The sequence below is a fragment of the Acomys minous genome, assembly GCF_964271855.1.
Source record: "Acomys minous genome assembly, chromosome: 5".
Taxonomy (NCBI): domain Eukaryota; kingdom Metazoa; phylum Chordata; class Mammalia; order Rodentia; family Muridae; genus Acomys; species Acomys minous.
The window spans coordinates 80,850,179-80,873,174 of record NC_140494.1 but is presented as its reverse complement, the minus strand read 5'-3'; the positions used below and the strand labels follow the sequence as shown (position 1 = coordinate 80,873,174).

General features: G+C 37.3%; 2 protein-coding genes across 2 annotated transcripts in view; one reads left to right on the top strand and one right to left on the bottom strand.

The window, feature by feature from the left end:
* NAALAD2 (N-acetylated alpha-linked acidic dipeptidase 2) overlaps positions 1 to 5,703 on the top strand; it is a 51,961-nt gene extending 46,258 nt beyond the window's left edge. Inside the window, exon 19 of the mRNA XM_084783817.1 lies at positions 5,339 to 5,703. Coding sequence (XP_084639943.1) covers positions 5,339 to 5,420 — 82 coding nt within the window. The 3' untranslated portion in view covers positions 5,421 to 5,703. The remainder of the gene's footprint in view (positions 1 to 5,338) is intronic.
* CHORDC1 (cysteine and histidine rich domain containing 1) lies at positions 656 to 22,775 on the bottom strand. The gene is made up of 11 exons (XM_084783826.1): positions 22,609 to 22,775; positions 18,692 to 18,741; positions 16,195 to 16,251; positions 13,582 to 13,739; positions 10,873 to 10,976; positions 10,099 to 10,157; positions 6,783 to 6,853; positions 5,737 to 5,842; positions 2,749 to 2,868; positions 2,122 to 2,184; positions 656 to 1,911 (listed from the first exon to the last, which is right to left on the bottom strand). The coding sequence occupies exons 1-11, from the start codon at positions 22,670 to 22,672 to the stop codon at positions 1,765 to 1,767; spliced, it is 999 nt and encodes a 332-aa protein (XP_084639952.1). The 5' UTR covers positions 22,673 to 22,775; the 3' UTR covers positions 656 to 1,764.
* Between the last annotated feature and the right edge of the window lie 221 nt (positions 22,776 to 22,996).

Here is a 22,996-nt window from a genome sequence, read left to right as displayed (position 1 = left end):
TACACAGTACCTCTAGCAGCTATTTGCTAACAGCAGAATGATGCACACAGGCTGCCTGCTATGTCTACAGGACACTGCCTACTGGTTGGATGCCCGCAGAGCCCAGAAGAGGGACCTGTATCTGAAGTAAAGTTACTGAAGTATGTAAGCAGCCATGTGGGTACAAAGGAACTAAACTCGATAGCCAGTGTTCCTACAGATTCTTGATTAACTAAAATAATAAACAATTCTTTTTGAGAACTGCATCAATACCAAAGACTTTAGGAAAAAAAGCCCTTCAACTTTCATTTTTAACTATCTAAGTTCAATGCTCTGACTCACTGAGTCCTGCCAGAGTTCTAACCTTCATAAAAAATTTTAAAGATTCCACTTGAGCTCTGCCTCAAAAACTAACCTACTCATTAATGGCTCTAGTTGGCATAAATAAGAAATTTTGTGTCATCTACAATTAATATAAATGAAGTATAACACATAACCATTATTGTATTAATAAATGTGTCAAACTCTTCATGAAACCCTTAAAATAAACCCAAAGAATCAAGCTACTACATTAACTGAACATATAACAGACAGCTATCCTAAATTACAGTCTATAATTTTCCTGTAGTAGATTATTTTTCTGGTCACCATGACCAAAGCATGTGACAGAAACAAGTCAAGGGAGGAACAGTTTATTTTGACTCACGCTTTCAGAGGACACAGTCTATAAATATAAAGGCTGAGGAGAGAGTGGTGGGAGTGTGGGACAGAGACAGTTCACATGCCCTGACTGGATCACCCCACAGACGTATGATCCTCAAAGGCTCACCCCCAGTGAGCTCAACCAGGCCCCACAGCACAAAGGTTCAGAGCCTTCTTAATACACCCGTAAGTAGGTCAAAACAAGCCTGGAAGGGCATTTCAGATTCAAGCCTCAACACACACCTTAAAATATTTCAACAAAGCTACACATTCACAATTTTACACATATTGTTTTTCATCAGGGAGACAGATATAATCCATAAGAGAGTTCAGACTATAAATCAGGTACAATTTAATCAAAATATCATAAAAAGATCTCTAAACAATCAGGAGACTTTTAAAACATTATTGCTTACTCTTATGAAATGATGAATTTTGACCAAATTGATATTTCTATAATCTTAGTTATATTTCCTACAGTCTTAAATTATATTCCTTGACAAGTAACATAGATATTAATGTAGCTTTCTGAATTTAAATTAATTGCAAACGAGTTATACTGTTAACCAGTACATACAGATGGTTTGACAACACTGCCTCAGAACTTGTACTATGAAAATTAACCACCCCATGGGGAAAAACACAAATCTTTTCCTTAAAGATTTTCAAGAACTATAGTAACAAAAATTCATGGAAAGGTCAATTAAACCATTTTTTTTGACCACCTTGCTTTTCTATTTAGGGGATAAAGCAGATATCAGGATAAAAAAAAATCCTCTTTTGTTTCTCTGCTTCTATTAATTTATATTAAGAAACATTGCAATTATACTTACAAGTTCTTTTCCTCCCTCCAGGTGTGGGGCAACAACTATAGCCCTAGTGAGGAAACTTGAATAATCATACTATGGAACTCAAAAGGAAGATAGATAGAGGCACAAATATTTAACAGACTTTGGCTTTGCAGGACCTGTTAATTTGAAAATGGCAGATTTAAAAAAAAAAAAAGTTTACAGCAGCAAGCAACTACTTCACCACACACATTAAGAAGCCTAAAACGGACAGAGCTTTCTGTTTGTCTTCCGATCAATCTGAAGTATCTTGTTTCTGTTCCTCCTGCTTTCTGGTTGTAGGCAGTTCCAGACTTGCCCACTGCATGGGCTCCGCCTTCCTCATGGTGATCTCGATCTTTGTTGCAGTCATATGTACATAACTTCGTTTAACATCAATCACCTACAGCACATCAAGAATGAAGCGTTACCATGGTGCTTTAACTGGTCTCAGAGAAACACATCTGTTTACTCTAGTATCTTTTGAGGCCATTTTTATGCAGTTTTAGTGTCTGGATTGGACTTGTTATGGTTATACTCATGAACTTTCTATAAGCATTCCAAAAATGCTTTCAATCACCAGGGGAAACACTGATGGAGACACAGTACTTACACCCCAGAGCTTCACATTTTGATGAAATTCCTTCTCTCCTTCAAATACAATGTGAACATTTAACTGAAATAGACAAGTTGTTATCATTATTCTGGTGCTAGGTATTGAAAACAAGGCCTTATATACACTAAGCATGCAGGGAAACGCTGAGCCACACCCAGTGAAGACCGATAACTGATCACATTCATACTGGTGGTTTGTGAAACCAAATATCAATTATAAATACAAGACTGACATTACTCAAGCCATGAGTAAAACGCCAATATAGAGGCCCCTTCTTTTCATTAAAAAAAAAAAAGAAAGAAAGAAAGAAAGAAAGAAATTTGTCAGAGGTCTAAGGGAGGGGAATAGGATAGAAGAGGGAGGGAGGTAACAAACGGCATATAATGAAATTATAATTAAAACTAAAAAAAAAAAAAAAAGATTAGCAGAACGGAAAAATTAAATAGAAGGTTCATATCGAGAAACAACTATGTATTTTTGGCTCTTGTAAGCTAGAAAACTTTTAGAAAACTTCAACATAAACCCTACCCTATGATTTTCACTTAAAATACTGTTTCTATGAAAGTTGTAATTTTCAGATCAGAAATAACTACTTTAAGAAAATATTACCATATACACACTTACCAATGTACTATTTGCTTCTACTTGACTGAGTTCTGGCAGTGAATTTTTAGCATATACCGAGATGGTAACTTCACCCCCAGTCTGATGCCAGTCATGTCTACATGGAACAACTTTTTTCCCCTGTAATGTAAAAAAAAAAAAAAGTAATATTAAAAACCACCACACAATCAATATTTTTCAATAGAATTTACTCAGATAAAAGAGGAAAAATTACTATGCACAACTAAGCACATGATGCCTTCAGGACAACAACTTTTAAAGATTCAACCAAGAGGTTTAAACAATAGACTATGACATAAAGTATCTTAAAAGTTTATGATGTGAGAACACCTTCATTTTTTCTAATTTGGTATGGAGGAATTTTCATTTAGAACATGGTTGCTCAGCAAGAGATCATATCCAAAGCCTTCTAGGTCTGAGTGGTCAGGCTGGAATACAGACATGCCTTTAATGACTGGAGACAGAGGCAAGTGGATCTGAGTTGAAGGCCAGCCTGGCTTAGAACCACGCTTCAGGTAAACGTTTAGGTCCAGGCATAGTGGTACAAGCCCGGCATAAAGATCTCCAAGTTCTGTTCAGGCAGTCTGGAGAAGAATGAATTGAGGCAATGCTGTCGAGTTAAGTTCATGGCAGTTCAGTTCGTGGAAATCAGAGTAAATGTTTACCAGGAGAGATTTACAGAGAGAGGCTAAAGAGAGAAGCAGCTAGACATGGGTGAAGACAGAAGGGGCTAGAGAATGAGAAGAAGCCAGATTAGAACAACCTGCTAGAGTTAGTTTAAGGCCAAACAGAACAATTCAGTCAGAAGCTGAGAGAAGCCAGTTCTGAATTAGTGAGCTAGGAGAGGAGTTTGAGCCAGAACAGTCGAGTAGAAGCAGCTAGAGTTCAGGAGGAACTACAGACGGCAAGCTTATTAAGAGTGAGGCACAGAGGCTGAGGACATTCCTGGCCTAGATTAGATTGTATGGAGGCTAGAAGCTTGCAGGACTAGGCCTTGGCTAGCAGATGAGGCAGGAAGGCTTTAGGCAATTACATTAGGTGAATAGAAGTTAAATCTACTATTTGGTTTTTCTTTTATAGGATTACATTATTATTGTCCATTTAGGACAATAACTTTACAAGCCTTACTAAACTTTTGTTTGATCTTAAGATCCTATAGTCCACTAAGTACTTTCATAGAATCATTCTTTGAAGATAGAAACAAGAAAGGTTTGATAAGATAAATGAGATAACACATGAACTTGAAAGCATGAGCTGCTTGAGTTCATTTTGTATGAATGAAAGTTTTGGGGGTACTAGGATTAGACTATATGGTACTATGCCTGCTTTGCATGCATGAGGGTTTCAGTTTGAAACACCAGCACCCACATAAAAATGTTTAAGCATGGTGGAATGAACCTGTAACCATAGTCTGGAAGGCTGAGCACAGGATGCCACAGCTGGACTGATGAGCTCTAGCCCCAGGGAGAAACCACGTGTCATGAAATAAAGTGGTCAGACATGGAGCCTTCATCCCATGCACTCGTATGCGTACCCTCCCACACTTGCAAACTGTCAACAATTACTTTCTGTGATTATTAAATTCTCTTGTCCTTTCATATCAGTATGCACAAATGTCACACTTTACAGAAATCATCCTTTGGCTGCTATTATGGGGATGACCATTACTCTTTAGTGCTATACTATGGTATCAAATTAAATTTCAAAAACAAAGAAATGCTGATGTTTTCTAAGTAAATTATTCTAAGAAAGAACAATTGAGCCAAAAAGTTCAGAAAACTCTGAAACACTTGTATTAAAAAAGAAAACCAAAAAAGGTTACATTTCACCAAGAATTAATACTCTTAAAATCTTTAAACAAAAAGTGAATCATAATTTATTTTTTCTTTTTCTTTTTTGGTTTTTTGAGACAAGGTTTCTCTGTGTAGCCTTGGCTGTACTGGACTCCTTTTGTAAACCAAGGTTGGCCTCAAACTCATAGTGATCCATCCACCTCTACCTCCTGAGTGCTGGGATTAAAGGCATATGCTACCATGTGCAGCTCATAATTTATTTTTTCAAACTTAAATTGTTAAAGTTTTGACAACAGAGAGAAAAGAATATTCATGCATACCTCACTTTCTGATGGTAAAACTGTTTTACAAATTTCATGGTCATTAAGCTATGGTTCAAAAGCAACAATAGTGAGATACCCAAATACAAACATCTCCGAGTTAAAAGTTACAAGTTTTATGAACTATAAAGGTTCATAATAGGTTATTAAATATCAGCATAACACAAAAGATTTGTTTATATTAATCATGCTATGAAAATAATAAGACCTAGGATAATAACCTGCATTTACCAAGAAACCAGTTTTCTTCTTTTAACTTAAAGGGCTTCAAGGAATTATGTTCATAACTCTAAGAATTTTGGCCAGAAGATGGAGAGACTCTATGTCTGGTTAATGATTCTGTGGCTAAGAAAGAATCAGAAGCCTAAATATTGGTATAGTAACATTAAATTAATAGGAAGTGCTTTTATAAAATACTAAAAGTTAGAAAGTCTGTGAAACTATTTCTAATTTTTTTCTTTTTTTTTTTTTTTAAAGATTTGGCCTGCATGTGGTGCAAGGATGGTGCTTAAGGAAATGGTGTGCCTTGTGGGTGCTGTGCAAGAACAAGTGCTCTTAACCACTGAGCCAACTCTATAGCCCTTGTGAAACTAATTTTAATAAGATACAGACCCTTCCATGTTGGCAGGTTTAAAGGATGTTTGAAAAGTTACATACCTTTATTAATACATACAAAGGTTATTTTGTCAGTAGGCAGCATTGAGACATTGAGGTAAACTACTTTGTACATATGGCAGTACAACAGCTATTTTGTAATATAAACACATACTAATATAATATAGTGTAACATGATATAAACACATACTAATCTCAGGTCTCTTAACCATGACTTAGATGAATACAGGTCAGCATGTGACTTTGAAAAGGTTACTTACTGCATCTTTTTTAGTCCACACATGTTTCCCTGTCGTACAGCCCTCTTGGGCTAAGAATGTATTAAAATCTGAGGTTTTTCTTCTACAACAGCTCCAATATTTCATCCTTTAAATTAAGACAATGAATTAAAGCCAGTACTAGCATTATAACGAATGTTAATAAGAAATAAAAACTCCAACTTTAATTAACTTGTAAGTACTTATTACTTAACTGTTAAAATAGATACAGATTAGGGAGACTCATTTTAAAACCATGGTGTTATTTACTGTATTAATAACTTAGCTTTTGAGTAAATATACAAAACTTTTCCAAATTCCAAGTCTAGTTTTTCACTGAGAATGTACACCCTAGTTCCCTCATAAAGCCACCAAATGGTGGTGTGACCAAAGATTCTAATATTCGCATTTCAACAACATAGTAAAGAATATGGAACAAAGTAGAAGCCAGTGTTTCCACATACGATGGCCAATCTAAAAGAAGGTAAAACCACTACCACCTTAAGAAAAACCCTGCACAGGCATCTGAAAATTAAAGATAGCCAGGTTAAAAGTCGGAAGCACATGGAAACAGTAGGCTAGTATAGTGACAAACTGAATTGAGAGAGTATGGGCTTTTCTGGGTAATGGTGCTTTCATTGCCCCATGGTCAAAAATACTAATGAATAAAAATGAATGACAGTCCTTTACACAAAGAAATGCAAGTCAGGCTGCATGGTAGGACATGCCTGTAAGCTGCTCCGCAGGAGGCTAAGGCCTGACGATCCTGAGGTAGAGGCAGTCTGCACAACCAGTAGGATTCTGCCTCAGGTTAAAAAAAAAAAAAGTCCACATAAGATCACACTGCAGAATCACAATCCTACTTTTCTCCTGGGCTTAATGAAAGCAACTGCCCCAGCCCCTTTACTTAGGTTATTATAAGGATTAAATGGTAGTGTCACTAAAATTTTTTACTATAACTACATCACATTGTTTAAAGATATAAAGGTTTAATTAATGATTTAAATCACTAATATAAATATTTTAGTTAAGAATGTGTTTTAACTTACCCCTCATGGAAAATGGGCACTCCAGAATGATATACACAGATTTCGTCTAGACTCTGTAGACCCTGGTATGTCTAAAAGTCAAAGATACAGAGAAAAAAAATTAGCTGTTTTATTTCACACTTACATTTTATATTTATCTGTAATACTGGTTACCTATAAAACCTTCATAAAATACTTAAGTAAAAACAGCTACAAGAACACTGGTAATTTCATCGAGGAATGGAAAATGATTCTCTTTTGTACATGATTAAACTAGATCTCTGTAAAGAAAGCAAATAGAAATGCTGGCAACTTACTATGTAAGACGGTTTTAGCCTTTTAGGCATGAGGTTACATTGCACTATACTCAGGCATTCAAATTTATAGGAACAAGACAGAATCAAGAGACTTGTACTCTCACCAGACACAGAATACGATTTATATGTACACTATAAATACCCTGTGTGGGCATTGCAAACTAATATGGGAAGTGTGAGAAACTGTGCTGCAGACCTATATTACACCCATGGTTTGTCTGGAGGATGCGGGCCCTACTGCTGCTGTATGTGAAGGTTCTACAGATGAAGTCACAAAGTTATGTTAATAAAATATGGATGCAGCTGCTGGTATATTCTCTATATCTGTACTCATATTAACTAATGTACAGAAGAGCAATGTTTTCTGATTCTTTTTTTGTAAATACAAAGGCTAGGAGTTTATCTCCTGAACTTATTACTGCTATCTAAGTCTTTCTCTTTTCTCTTTATTCAATAGCACCAAATGTACTGTCTTAGAAGTCTGAGCCAGTAAGGCTGGCCTCTCTACCTCTAAAGCTTTCACAAAATCTTGTCAAGCTCAATGAAAACACTATCAGTTTAACCTCACTCAAGACCTAGCAAATTTTAAGCAACCAGAATGCACTTTTCCTACTAACTTATTTCCCACTTCATAATTTCTCTTCTCTATCAAGCACAATTGAATTCATTTGATTAAAAAATACCTCACATTTCCCATCATATTCAGTCACAGGTATTTCAACTTTAAATGTACCTCTGCATGAAAAAATGGCTGTACTTCTTAAATAAAGCATAACAGCAGAAAAAACAGACAAGCTTCATTGCATGAAAATTAAAAGTCCTTCTATTTATCAATAACCAGGTAAAATATGTTTGAAAAAGGACTTGCAGCTGAAAGATGAAAATTTCCTACAAGATTATTAAGAAAAAGATGACAAGAAAGTAGGTGAGAGTTTGTGGACATCTAACCAGTAGACATACAAAAGGGTATTCAATGTTGATACCAGTGAAGTAAATAAATAGCAGGAAAGAGAACTGTATACTCTACCAGAACTGCTAAAATATAAAACACTGATGAGACAAGATGTGCCAATGAGCGGACAAGTCGGTCCACCCCATAAGTACTGGCATGCACATAGAACATGCAGGCACTCTGGAAAACTACCCTTGTCTACATATCTGCTGAAAATGAACACATACGAATAATTCCATTTCTAATCCCTGATGTTACACATTGAAATGTTTAGAGTGATGCTATTTAAAAAGAAAAAAGAAAATAGCAGAAAGGAAAAATCGATTATCAATTACTACACAATTTAACAATGGCACTCACAAAGCATCAAAGACAGCAAGACCATGGTTATATTCCATAAAGCAAATCTTACAGACATAAGTAAGAGAAAATGAGTTTTATGATTCCTTTTACATTAACATCAATAAACAAACAAAAAAAATGTTGATAGAAATCTTTGAAGGGAAAATGCCGAGAGTAGTTAAAATGTGCTTCTTAACTCCATGTTCATTTTGAAAACTCTTTAATTTTGAACTTGTATCTGTACAAGTTATAACAAATTATACTATTTCAATGAAAGATAGTATCTGTTAAGTCCTCTATAACCTAAAGATTTAGTTTTTCATCATTAAGTCTCTTAAATTTGGTTAATTTCAATCCACCTAAGGATACAGTATCATGATATTACCAGAATTTTCTTTAGGTTACTCCCATCCATTTTACTATGTGCATCTCCCCCTCCTCATATTTGGTACTTTGATTAAGTTGGACTTCCTCTAGTACTCTGCCACCAGTACTCCCTTTCAGTCGCATCCAACTATGAACCCTATGACGTTCAATAGCAACTTGCCTGCAAGACTGATACAGCAGTGGCACAAATGTTAGGGGTACAACAAACTTCTGACTGGATTCAAGGCCCATTCTAGAAGATGTAATCCAGACTTGAAACTGTTACTGAGGCCAAGAACCTGAGACTAAATAGGTCATGAACTCTGGAGGAAAACCTACCATATTATCATAATCCTCACCATGAGATAGGGTAGTAATGTAATGAGTCAAATAAGGTTAAAGGTTATAGAGGAAAAAGAACAAGAAGGTATACAGAGCAGACAGTAAAAGATCTCATGATACCAATACTCCCACCCTCCATTTAGTTATTTCTCAGCAACCTGCTCTCCAGAATAACACTGCCTGGTCCACTACAACAGCATCTAAGCTGCTTTCTCTTCTTCCGATTCTACTGGGACAGAGAGCTCTCCCTAAATTGCACAGGGTGGTACATAACTGTAATCCTGCCACTCAGATGAGGGAAAAGACTGCAGTTTGAGGCCAGGCTGGGATAGAATGAAACTTGTCTCAATAACAAGATCCCTATCTGAAACAGATAATGGGTTGCCATCTGTTGTAAGTAGCCCAAACTCTCATCCTAGCTTAGGTCTTTCATCATCTTGTCTACTTCTTTACCCACTACTTTCTAATTACTGCCCAAGTTCCATGACATGGCCAACTTTACCATTTGCTGTGCAGCCTAATTCTAAAGCCTCTTTACTTCCGTGCTCTGTCTATGGATAATTCTATTCTCAAGCTTATCACTCTAACCCCAATTTTGACCTACTGCCACATCAGAAAGACATTCACTGACAAATCTTATTTAAGTAGCCCCCGACTAGAACCACCATAGTTGCTGTCTGCCCAAATCATTTAGTGGGCTCTTTTTGTCCTGTGGAGCACATTAAAATAGCCTCCACAGGAAGAGGCTTTTGTTTAGTGTGATACTATTATCTTTAGTCCCTACAACTTGTTCTCTAGCACGTAACGAGCACTTAGTAAATGGCAACCAAATTAGATTTATTCCCATAAATCTATCAGATATTTAATAGAAGTCTTATTGTATTTATAGGCCTAGTCTTCAGCCAAGTGCCTAACATGTAACTAGCACCCAATTATTTACTAACTTTCCAGGGAATTGCAGTCTTTTAATTTAATATCAAAATTTTACTTCATAAATTCAAAGTTTTATAACATATACCTTTGAACATCCTCCATTTTTACAAGAAGTACCAATCTTAATTTCATCACTTTCTTCTTCTGCAATGAAGGAAAAAAAAGGTAACACAGGTTTCATAACTAGGTTCATTTTAAACAAAAGGAATAAATTCTAAAACTACAAAATTAAAACAGAACTACACTACTGTATTCTTAAAATATATCCATTTTATAATGTAAAAGTCTGATTTAAGGGGAAAGAAAAGATGAAAAACAAATGGACATCCCAAGACTTGGAAGGCTGAGGCAAGATGATTATAAATTCTAAATCATCCTAGATCACACAGGACTTTTGGAGCCACAGGACAAAATCTTGTCTCAAAACAAACAAAAAGCTCCGTACCTAGTCTCTGCCTGCATGCCCTCCAAGTGATATATACTGTTTTCATTCTACAACGCCGCGAGTCTCAAGTTTTACAAAATCTTATATTCTCTTATAAAGCAGAAATCACAGATAACATTTTTGTCCCTTGATAGTAGGCAGAGATCAAATGATACACAAACAAACACTTCAGTTATTGAAGAAATTTAACTAGTAAAATATTTCAGGGATAAGTTTACACACAGACATAATCAATGAATCAAATGTTATTCCTATGGTGTTATTAGCATTTGGGAATAAAGTAAGTTCTACACTACAATGTGCTGTGTTTTCATACACTTAGTGAGCTGTAGCTATCTCTCTTGAATGGCTTATGCATTCAAAAAAATTATTAAAACAAAACAAAATGCCACAAACAAAAATACAGTGTCTTACCTTTTTTATCTTCTTCATTCCCTGATGATAGTTTAAGTTTATCAAGTGCTTGTTTTAGGGAAGCTGATATTTTTAATTCCAAGTTTGTCATTGGCTCATCTGGGCTGGAAAGTTTTGAAGTCTTATTATCATCATTAATAAACCAAAGTATTTCTTTGTACTTAAAATTTATATATAACCTTAAAAATCTTCCATATGAGATGTTAAATGCTATTCCTAATTAAAAATATTTCATAAATAAAAGCCATAATCTACCAACATTTTAACATTTAATAAATTTGTTCATCTTTTAAGAAACTAAGTTTTGGGGCTGGAGTGATGGCTCAGTGCTTAAGAGTGTGTACACATTTGCAGAGAACCTGAGGTCAGTTCCCAGGGCTCATGTCAGATGGCTCACATTCACCTCCACCTCCAGGGCATCTGCTGCCCTCTGTCGGACTCCACACATACACATACCTATATAGACATATTTAGATGATTAAATCCTGTAAAGGACTGTAGAATCCTTTTCAGTTCATCCCCAAGCCAATTTTTAGCATAAATTCTCAAGCACTAAGTGAAAGGATACTCATTTGTATTAGTAGAGACAATTTACTTATGTGGAGAGATGACATAGACTTTTAAATTTAGACATAATTATGACAGTGTAAAACCACCACCATTTTCTAGTATTGTTGACTTTTGCTTATATAATTTGCTTAAGCCTATTCATTAAACAAGTATTAAGGCTAGTAATAAATATAGGAATAAAAATATTGTAAGTTATTCACACTGCATCTACAATGACAAATTTGCAAACATTAATGAAGTACACTAGAACCTATAAATCATGTATCAGATGGATTTAAAATGAAACATTTATGTTCTGGAGAACTAGTTCAATGGTTAAGACAACTTAGTGTTCTTCCAGAGGATTGGGGATTGATTCCCATCATCCACAGAGTACCTCAAAACCTGGGAGTTACAGTTCCATGGGTACCAGACATGCAAGTGGTCAGACACACATGAAGACAAAAAATACCCATACAGATAACACAAAATAAACAATTAAGATACATTTACTTTTTAAAAATAGCCTCTTAAGTAAAGCTTATAAATCTCTAGTCTATCATTTAAAGAAAGTTATTAACTCATACTATTATTATATTCTAGTAGACTCTACTGAGATGAAATAGATTTAAGGATGAACTATAAAATTCTTGTCTTTTTCTTTTTTTGTTGTTGCTGGTTTTTTTGTTTTTAATTGCCTTGGCTACTGTTTGACAGTCAAGATCTTAAGACTGAATTAAAAATGAAGGAGGAATGGGAGTATCCTGATCTTAATTATAGCCTATACCTCAGAATATTAATAACAAACAAAGATTAAAAGTCTGAATTCTTATTTTGGGGCGACATTATGTAATAGTCTATAAATTTATTTACATATAATTTTAAAAAGGTGGGAACACTGTAAATTTATAATGTGAATAAAAGCTTCAATTGGTTTTGACGATTTTCCAAACTTTTATTTATGTATGTATTTATGTTTTGGTTTTTGAGACAGTGTTTCTGTGTAACCTTGGCTGTCCTGGACTTATTTTGTATACCAGGCTGGCCTCAAACTCACAGAAATCTTCCTGCCTCTGCCTCCCTGAGTGCTGCAATGCACTACAGCAGGCTTGACTTGTATTCAAAAAGAACTCACTTGAGGGACAAATCTGGAGCCCAAATTATGTATGTATATTCTGTAGATTTGAGTTCTGAAACATCCACTATTTAAGTGCAGTTTGAGGATCTTGTATTATAGGTGCTAACCCATTAATGCAGTAGTTCTCAACCTGTGACATGACTCCTTTAGGGGGGTCCAACAACATTTTCACAGAGGTCACCTAAGACCACTGGAAAATTATAAATATTTATATTATGGTTCATAACAGTAGCAAAATTAACGTTATGAAGTAGCAAAGAAATAATTTTATAGTTGGGGGTCACCATAACATGAGGAACTGTTTTAAATAGTCATAGCATTAGTAAGGTTGAATTAATATGTTTCAAAATATAGTTTTATTTGGCTGGGTGTAGTGGAGCATGCCTTCAATCCCAGCACTTGGGAAAGCAGAGGCAGGCGGATCTCTGTGAGTTCAAGACCAGCCTGGTCTACAGAGTCTAGAACAGTCAAGGTTACACAGAGAAACCCTGTACTGAACAAAAACCAAAAACCAAAAACCAAAACAAAAACAAAAAAAAAAAAAAAAAAAAAAAGAAAAAAGAAATATATAAAAAAAATTTCATTTGAACAGAAAGTCATTATGAACAACCTAATTTTACTTCAAACTGAGCAAAAGCTATTTTAAAGTACTTTGACAGTCAGACTATCCTAAATCAAGTAACTGAAAACTCTGCAAGTACTAATGAGAGAGTAACTAATTCATGTTCAAGCATCTGAAAGTAAATAAGTAATAAGCTCTCTGTGGCTCTTCATTTAAAACTAATTATATAACAGGACAATTCTTTTACCAAATTCTATCATGCTACAATGAGAAAGATACACCAGAAAAACAAAGATATACAACTTAGAACTCTGTGTGCAATGCCCTCAAAAATTAAAAAGGGAAAACAACACATACAATGACCACTACAAATTCCTTTATACAAAATATTAAAAGGAAGCAGCACTAACAAATGTCATTATCATAGTGTTACAAGTATAAGCGGCTGTGTAGATCATACCTTGGCCTTTGTATTGCTTCTACTGGTTTAGGGGCTTGAATGATGTGCTCCTGAAATTTGGGTTTTAATTCAGATAGTTCCTTCTTCTCAGTAGTTTTGACTTCAGGCTTGACTGGTTCAGGTGGCTTCTCACTATTATGCCGGCCTTTTGTGCAGCCCTGTTAGTAAACGACATAAACAAACACTTATGCTTTCACCTACTTGATGTATGTTTGTTTGTATTTTGGGTGTTTTAAAAGCTTTTTCTAATTATTTATACATGCCAAAGCTCTTTGTTCAAAAAGGTCTCAACCTGCAGTCTCAGTTGGTAAAGTGTTTGTCTAGCAAGTACAAAGCCCTGACTTTGACCTTAACACTAAGCCTGGCATGGTGCCAACTGCCAAGAGCCACCCTGTTAAGGGAACACACTAGGCATATGGGCTGTCGAGGAGGTGATCTGGTGTTTGCAAGGTCTTATACCAGGATGCACCCTCAAACTGCTTCCAGCCTCTGACATGCTGTCAGGAGCCACTGATTTGGGGAAATCCAGTAGGCATGATAGATCTCTGGAGGTGATCCGGTATTGGCAAGGTCTGTATCGTGATGTACCCCAGAACCGCTTCCAACCTCTGACTACTCTGTCAATTGTAAACTGCTGCATCTCTCTAAAATCTGGCATTAGAGCCGGCCATCGTGGTGCATGCCTTTAATCCCAGCACCCAGGGAGGCAGAGGCAGGTGAGTCACTGTAAGTCTAAGGCCAGCTTGGCCTACAAACCGAGTCCAGGATAGCCAAGATTACACAGAGAAATCCTGTGTTGAAAAACCAAAAGTATATACATCTGGCAGTGATATGAATAGTTATTTTCTGGGCACTGACCAGCTCTGATTGAGCAAACTTCCTATTGAAGTTGTACCTTTTGTTATTCAAATGAATTAATGCCTGATTATGGAATTCCTGATTTGACTCAAATAGTTTTAAAAGTTAAAGTTAGTTTATGGCTGCAATAAATACCTTTGTGGACCTCCAGATGCCTCACTAAGGATAGCCTACTAGCAGATTTGTGGCTTCTGATAAGCCTCCACTGCAGATGGCACCACGAACCCTGGTATTTTCACCATAAATATAGGCAGGTTTGTTTAAACTTCTCATGACCTAACTGGAATGAAGCTACCTACGTATGTCTGAATTTACTCTGTTTCTTAGAATGAAAGACAGATTAAAATTATTATCCTGAGCTCATTATGAACTAAGAGATAGCTGGAAAATGTATAGTTAGGTCCGTCCTAATTGATAAGTTGTGTACTCGTGTAAGTTTCAGACCCTATTAACCTTAGACCCTGCCAACCTTTGTCATTCTGAACTCACCATGTAGTGGATACATAGATAAGAAATGTTTAGATTTAAAACATGTAACTTCGGTTTTTTGTGATTAATTGTACTCTTCTGACAATGAAGTAATTCCCTTTTCTCGGAAGTATAAGTACAGTCTTCTACAATAAACGTGGCTGGGAGAATTGGGAAGCTTCATTTCAGTTGAAGTTAAGATGCCTGACTTCATCCACCTCTTCTCTTGAATGTATGTGTTGAGATTGGGAAACCTGACTTCAGTTGAAGTCAAGATGCCTAATTCCATCTACCTTTTCTCTTGAATGTATGTCTGTGAGTGGTTTTTTTTTTATCTCTCTCTTATTTCTTACTTCGCTGTAGATTCACAAATAAGTCAGCAGACTAAAGGCCATCAACCTTTTACAGCTAATAGGCTTAAGTTTACACCAACTTATTGGAGATCTCCACAAAGAGGCCTGTCTACAGATCAAAGAGCCCCCGTGCAGTTTCTATCCAGAAGCCACTTTTATAGCCTCAGCCATAGGAAAACTGTGGTCAGTTTAAGTTTTCCTCGCTGCCGCAGTACAGCCAGTCCCTAGAGAAGAAACCTTTTTTCCCCTTCCCTCTTTTCTCTTTCAATCCTGATCAGTTGCCTGAGCCATCAGCTCTGGCCACCCAAGAGATGAAGCAAACTGGAAGGGCATCCGCATCCAGCACCAGAGACCCTGCCCTGGACCTCTCCAGAGCACCAGCCGGGCATTAACAGCCAACTGTAATCTCAGTACCTGGATGTGGAGGCAAGAGGATCAGGAGTTCAAAGTCATCCTTCGCTACACTTGGGCTGCTTGAGACCCTGCTGACATAATACAGCTGAGGTCCACCTTTCCTATTAAGCTGAAATATAACCTTATCCCAAATATTTTTAAAAATTTATTTTGCTCATCTCTAAGATAGAAATAATAATTGTTTTCTTTCTTGGTGCCATATAAAACAGTGGACTATCTCACTGGTGTCTTGATAAGATTTACTGCCTCTAATTGAAAATGCTCTTTGTCATTGCCTGTCTACAAATTCCTTCCTGACATTCTCCTTAAGGCTACCAAAATCAAGGACATACAATGACAAATGAATAGTTAATATAGTAAAATCTTACTCTCCAATGCAAACTAATGATTTTAGAAGCTATGGAGATGACTCCTCTTGATAAAGTATGTGTAACCTGAAAGCCACCTGAGTGTACACTCTGGAGCTTCCAGGAATATGTACTTTTAGGAAAATAATAAAGAGAAATAAACTAGTACTTACTACAATGCTTAAGAAGTCAGAAAAATCAGTTGTTCTTCGCTTACAGCAAGACCAACCCTATAAAACAAGAAAAAACAAACAAAACACCTTTAAAATGTATCCTGAAATTTAAAATGAATTCTGAAATTAAATAAACAGAAACTTGAGTTCACAAAGTGATTTTCTTTAAAAAAAAAAAATTCCCTAAAATGCAAAATAAGAAGCTGCCTTTGTTTAAGAATATTATTTGAGTTGCAGGAAAAAAAATTAAGACCATCTATTGGACTACAGCTGTAACTCACTAGAAGAGTTCTTTCCCAGTGTGTACAATATCCCAAGTTCAATTCCTAACACACTTTCTCCAATTCATGTATCTAAAGGATCTGAGGTGTAGAGTCATTTACTTGGAAAAAATTCTATTAAGTAACAATTATAATACTCTAGTTTCTAAACAACTAAACTAACCTTTCAGACAAAAGCAACTGAGGTATGTGCAGAAGGGAACTACAAAAAAGGGAAAGAGAGAGACTTATAATGCTTACCTGCTCTGCCTACCAAGCTAAAGATAAGGCAGCACAGAACACTTGTAATCAATTATAGCAGGCCAGCTTTTAGCCAAGCCAGAGCTAAAGAGACCCATAGTAAAAAATAATAATTTTAGTGCTCTTCCATCTCAAATACACATCCTGGGTTTCAGGTAGTAAGAGAAGTCCTTAACTGATTAGAAAGTTCAACCAATGGAAATAAAGTAAGGCTAAATAATGCCTCCTTGGTTAGTCAGAAAAGTGACCGCTTTGGTATTTAGAAGCCCTCACCTGTTGATTCTTTCTTAACCCTCAATAAAAGGCACAAGCAACAAAGAACAGAGGCCCTGGGCCTGCTGCTCTCTCCTGTGTTACTTGCCTTACCTCCACCCATAAGTATTACTTCTGATTCTTTCACTGTATTCTGGCTTCATTAAAAGCTTGTTTGGACTTCTGGTCTCCATGTTTTCCTTTTCTGGTGCTATGCCACCAAGGAAGCTATCTAACCTAATTGTTTCACTCAAAAGCAGACATTATGGACTTTACCACAAACAGCTTACTGAAAGTAGCTTTTAGATATTATTGTTAATTTCAATGTGGTAGAGAGTGAAGAAATAGAAATATTCTTGTGTCCCACAATCATATTAAATTGACATGGGCCAGTTTCTAGAGGAACAGAAGTTTTGTGTGAAACTTTAAAAAAAGCCAATATGCACTTTCTGACTTCTCTCCAGTAATTCTTACCACACATTTGCATGTATGTGACCCTCAGACTATATATCAAACAGTTCAAATCCTATCCTGAAGTACTTTTATTATTCTCATCTCCGTACTTAGATTGGTTATTAACTCTGTTCACTGAGTGTTGCTGTGTGTGTGTGTGTGTGTGTGTGTGTGTGTGTGTGTGTGTGTGTGTATGTGTGCGCGCGCGCTCGCACATGCTCTGGGGACGGGAGGCGGGGCCAGGTCAGCATCTAGTGTCCTCTACTGCTTTCTACCTAACTTTCTGAGACCAAGTACATCAGAGAACCTGGAAATGGGTAATTCATGTAGACTAGCTTGAGAGACAGGACCAAGGACCCATTCTTCTTTGCCCTGAGTTAAAGACAGGCCTTTCACCCTGATTTTATTCAGGGGCTGGGAATCCACACTTAGGTCCTTATATTTGGATGGCAAGTGCTGTCACTGACGTCCTTCTGCAGATTTTTGTCATCTGTACTCTATTACATACATACTGTAAAGCTTGGCTTTTTAAGGCCACTGGATTCCATGGCCCAGTAAACTGTAGGTAACATAAGCACTGGTATAAAGCTACCAGTTTCAAATTTAACCAAATGAGTAGCTAAATTTATATTAACAATGAAACATTTTAATGTCAAGAGAGGAATACTCAGAGAAAAAGTTAATATTCAAGAAAAGATAGGAAGTAACAGTGCTCAAACACTTATATTTATCTTTTTAAAAAATGTATAGGTTATTGAGAACTTGCATACCTCATATTAATCACAAAATTTTAAAAAAGTAACATTGAAAACTTGGTGGAGGCAGAGGCAGGCAGATCTTTGTGAGTTGGAGTTGTTACAAGTTGAGTCTAGGATAGCCCAGGCTACATAGAGAAACCTTGTCTCCAAAAACAGAGAAAAGCACCAAACTTACAAACAAACAAACAAACAAACAAGAAACAATTGTATTTATCTGTGTTTTTAGAGAACCTCCTAATGACCTAAAATGGTCATTAAGAAAGAAAATCTGGTGGAGCACGGTGGTGCACGCCTTTAATCCCAGCAGTCAGGAGGCAGAGGCAGGCAGATCCCTGTGAGTTTGAGGCCAGCCTGGTCTACTAAGTGAGTCCAGGACAGCCAAGGCTACACAGAGAAACCTTGTCTTAAAAAAAAAAAAAAAGGAAGAAATAAATAAAAACTGACTCACTGAGGGAAAAAATTATTACATCTTCAAGTTTATTATGCGAGTACAGAGACGATATTGTTCCCTACCTTTAGAGCATCATGAAAGACAGGAACACCGGGGTGGTATATGCAAGCATCTGGTCAAAAACAGAAAGGGAAAACAACACAGTTGCTTATAAATTACAATTTTATACATCACTCTTTCCTTCAGGTGTGAGGGTTTCATCATTTTTTTTAAATGCAGGTAATTAATCCTTAAGACTTCTTTAATTCTTTGTTTAAAATAGTAAGTTAAATCTCTAATAATATGAAACAAAGTAATACAGACCTGCTCAATAATGTCCAGAATACTCTTTTATCAGTAGTTCTTAACTTTCTAATGCCATGACCTTTATGTCATCATATTGTGGTGACCCCCAACTATAAAATGATTTCATTGCTATGTCATAATTACAATTTTGCTTTTACCACTGCTCTATATTCTTCCATCTTTTGTAGTAAAATTTGTTTACTACTAAAACTTTAAGTCCTATTAATTCTGGCAATATTACTCTTTTATTCTCTAAGAAATTTCATTCATGTATAAAAAGTATCTCAGAAATACCCAACTCCCTCACTTGCTACCCTCAACAACCCATCTCCTTGCCCACTAAGTCCAATTAGTACTGCCTATGTGAGTATGTACCAGGCTAGACTGCTGTCCTCAGGAGAAAACAACTCCATCCCCAGGATCCATCAACTGGCAACAGCTCCTCAGCTTAGCCTGAGACACTAACTAACAGGATCCCTCCCTGCTAGGTGCTAGCATTTTAATCAGTTATTGTATCACGCAGGTAACCACAGTTGCTGTAAGTTCCTGTATGCAGCACTCATATCATGTTGATAGCACAGAATTTCACAGCACTCCACTATCCTCTGTTTGGCTATATCTAAATTCCCTTTTCAGATAAATATCAAACTATGTCAAACAATTTATAAACCCATCCATAAAAATCCATGAAAATCTCTAAAAAGATATATTGGGGGGAAAAAAGGACTCAACATTTAACTAACTACTGTAATATCTAATTGCTAAATTAGCATTCTTAACAACTGACTCTTAGCTACAAGTCATAGATTTCTACAGTCTGTTTCCTGGTTGCTCTGAATCATTTGTATTTCCTGCTTCTCTCCACATTATAGACGAAAGTTTTATCTTATTTAACTCATACAAAACACATTTATTACCACCAGCCATGTGAAACATTTTGCTTAAAACAATCATGTAACAGACACACATTACCTGCCAGCACAATGCCATAAGGTTAGAGAAAGCAGGTTTTATTCCTGTGTAATTTTCTTACTTCACTTAACCTTCCAAGTTTAATTCCCTACAATTGGATCTTGGTGCTGCCTTGAAACCTCTCTATCCTCTATTAGTAGGTTAATATTACTTCCTCAGTAGGTATTGGCTATGTATACAGAACAGTAGCTAATGAAATGGTACAAGAAGAGACTATTAATTACGTACAGTAGAGTTAGAATACAGAAGTTGGGAATGGAAATGTACATGGAGCAAGACATGAAGTTGAGAGGGGAATAGCAGGATCATTTATTACTGAGTTTTATGTACAATCACTGCCAGAGTATACAATGTGTCTATCACAGCCAGGGATGAAACAGTCCAGGACATCAAAACCAGCAGATCTTCACTATGTAACCAACCTGAATGAAATGAGGAAACCACTGCTTTCAAAAGGAGATGACAATTAGATGGACAGCTCCTTCTCTATGATTGGCTGAAATTTGTATTTACTAATGAGAAGCTCTCACAGATTCGTGGCTAAGTTTTGAGATTTTTTTGCTTTATTTTAAACACTGGGTTTAGCTGAAATGTTCACTTGTCACTCATAACTACTGTGCTGTTTGTAAAAGTGTGTCTATTTAGAGTGTTTAACACATGCAAGTTACAATTCACATTTCTTTTTAACATGTAATTGAATTATGAACTAAAATGTCCTATCACCTTAAAAAAAGTATAATTTTTGTATGTAGGGCAAACCAAACCAAACAAACAATAAACTTAAAAAGAGATGAAATAAAGCAGTAAGCATGGAGCTTGTACCTCATCAAGGGAGGACTACATCTTATAGATAACAAACCCACAACTGTAGTCCTCAAAAAACACAACATATTGGTTCCTTCCACATTAACCCTGTTTTTTTAAATTTAATTATTTCTTTTAATATAATTACATCATTTATCCCTACCCTTCCTCCCTCCACATCTTTTCATATAAACTTCCTGTCTTTCAAATTCATGGTCCCCTTTTTCCTTAATTGTTGTTACACACACATAATGTGCATATTTCTAAATACAACCTGTACTTATGTCTGCATGATGATATATATTTCACACATATGTAGCTTGGTCTTCACATGGGTCCCCCAACAAGAGTCAGGGCCCTAACTGACTCTGATGCATGCTTTTGTATCTTGTTCCCCTAACTGGGTTGTCTTGTCTGGGTGGTCTCAGTGGGTGAGGATGCACCTAGTCCTGCAGTGACTAATTGTGCCAGGTTGGGTTTGTACCCATGCAGGACCTCCCCCTTCTCTGAGGAGGAGCGAGAAGAGGGGTGTGAGGGGAGCATGTGAGAGGGGAGACTTGGGGTGGGGGCACCTGTGCTCAGGATGTAAAGTGAATAACACCTTATTTAGTAATTTCAATGTGTAAGGCCAAATGATTCCCATTCTAAAACACTTTCTTCTAAATCCAGGGTTATCAACTGTCATTCATTTAACCAATTTACTTGACACTTATTCTACAGGAATTCCCACTTTGCTAAAATGAATAAACTTTGGCCAGCTCACTGCAGTTTCCTGGTGTCTATGAAGCTGTTAATAGCCTGGATTGGATGACTTTATTTACTTGGTGGTTTTCTACCCTAGGTACTGCACCATACCACACAGGGACAGACTAACTTCCAATAACAAGCTGGTGGCTCTCCTGAACTTTGGGCTGGAATCTAGTACCCGAGAAATACTGCCTCACGCTACAAGGCATCAATGTATTCAGTATTAAAGTAAACTGTATACATAGCAAGGCAGTTTAACAAGTGCTTGTAGATTGCTTTCATCTTTCCCTTTAAATCCTGTACCGGTCTTATTTTTTAAAAAGTCACCAGTTTACCTGTGTACCCACACACATATTTCAAACACCTCAAACGTGAAAAAGATCTTTAAATAAGGCACTGATTTTAAACTCTTTCACAGCGCTGAACTGTGTGTTACTAGCCCCGCTCTGCAACCAGATACTTCAGTGCAGTTGTTAAGTTATGTAATGGAGTGACACTACAATATCTTAACTATCAAAAGCATACCACACATGCTAGATGAATCCAAGATAAGTGCTCTCTTTTCCCACTGGACGGACTACTTGTCCAGTAATCTGCATAATGATCCCACCCACCAATTTCACTCACACCTCTGTTTTCACCCAGCACAGGTGCTTGCTTTCACTGTACATTCTTAATTAGAACACACTGGGGTTTTTTGGGTTTTTTTTTTTTTTTTTTTTTTTTGGAGCACCACTCGGGGCTCATTTTATCTGGATGGCGTGGTTTAAAAGTGCAGGAACGGATGTGTAACAGTCATTTCCGCACAAGTTAACTTATAGGAGAGTGGGGCTGAAGAAGTGACAATACTCTTTTCACTAGTACTCAAAACGCCAACTAGGAGCCCAATCCAAGAATGGTCCACTCCACCTCTTTGTACCTCTCCCGCCCAGGAATCACGGCGGTGACAAAGTATAAATCCGGTCAAGTTAGCCCTAGAACTGAAGAGGTGCCGAGGATGCTCCTTGTGGAACGAGAGGCACCGAACGCACCCGAAGCGATTGGCCCTGCGATCCCGGGGAGGGTGAGACTCGGGAAGGTTCCCGGGGACAGCCTGGCGACCGAGGGAGGGAGGCCGGCGCCAGGGAAGGGGGGGTCGGGACACGGAGCTGCGGGCCAGGGTCCTCCTTACCGTCCGCGTTGGCTTCCGGGTCGAAACGCTGGCCACAGCCCCGGTTATAACACAGCAGCGCCATTCCGTTTTCCACGTGAAACCACTCCACCGGGACTACAAGTGAATCACGCCAATCGCCGGCACTACCGTAAAGGCCTTAGCTGGCTTCCGGAAACCGCCCGTACTGCTACAGGAATTTTCGCGAACGTTCCGCTTGCACACGCGCAGAAGAGAAGGGAAGAGGGGCCGGAGGCAGGCTCTCTATGGCAGATTTCCCGCCGGACTCCCGCGGGTGAGCACAGGGGTGGGGGTGGGGGTTGGACCCGGACAGTTATAGATGAGACACCCATGAGCGGAAGCGGAAGACCCGGCGAGCCGCGCTCCCGGGGTGAGGCCCGCCCCTTTG

Bases quoted from the DNA above. Each gene is read 5' to 3' on its own strand.
- CHORDC1 (XM_084783826.1), bottom strand. From the start codon at position 22,672: ATGGCGCTGCTGTGTTATAACCGGGGCTGTGGCCAGCGTTTCGACCCG. The intron at 18,742-22,608 runs GTAAGGAGGACC...GTTTTTGACCAG, and splicing joins CCCGGAAGCCAACGCGGACG to ATGCTTGCATATACCACCCC. The intron at 2,185-2,748 runs GTAAGTGTGTAT...TGTCTATTTCAG, and splicing joins TAGAAGCAAATAGTACATTG to TTAAATGTTCACATTGTATT.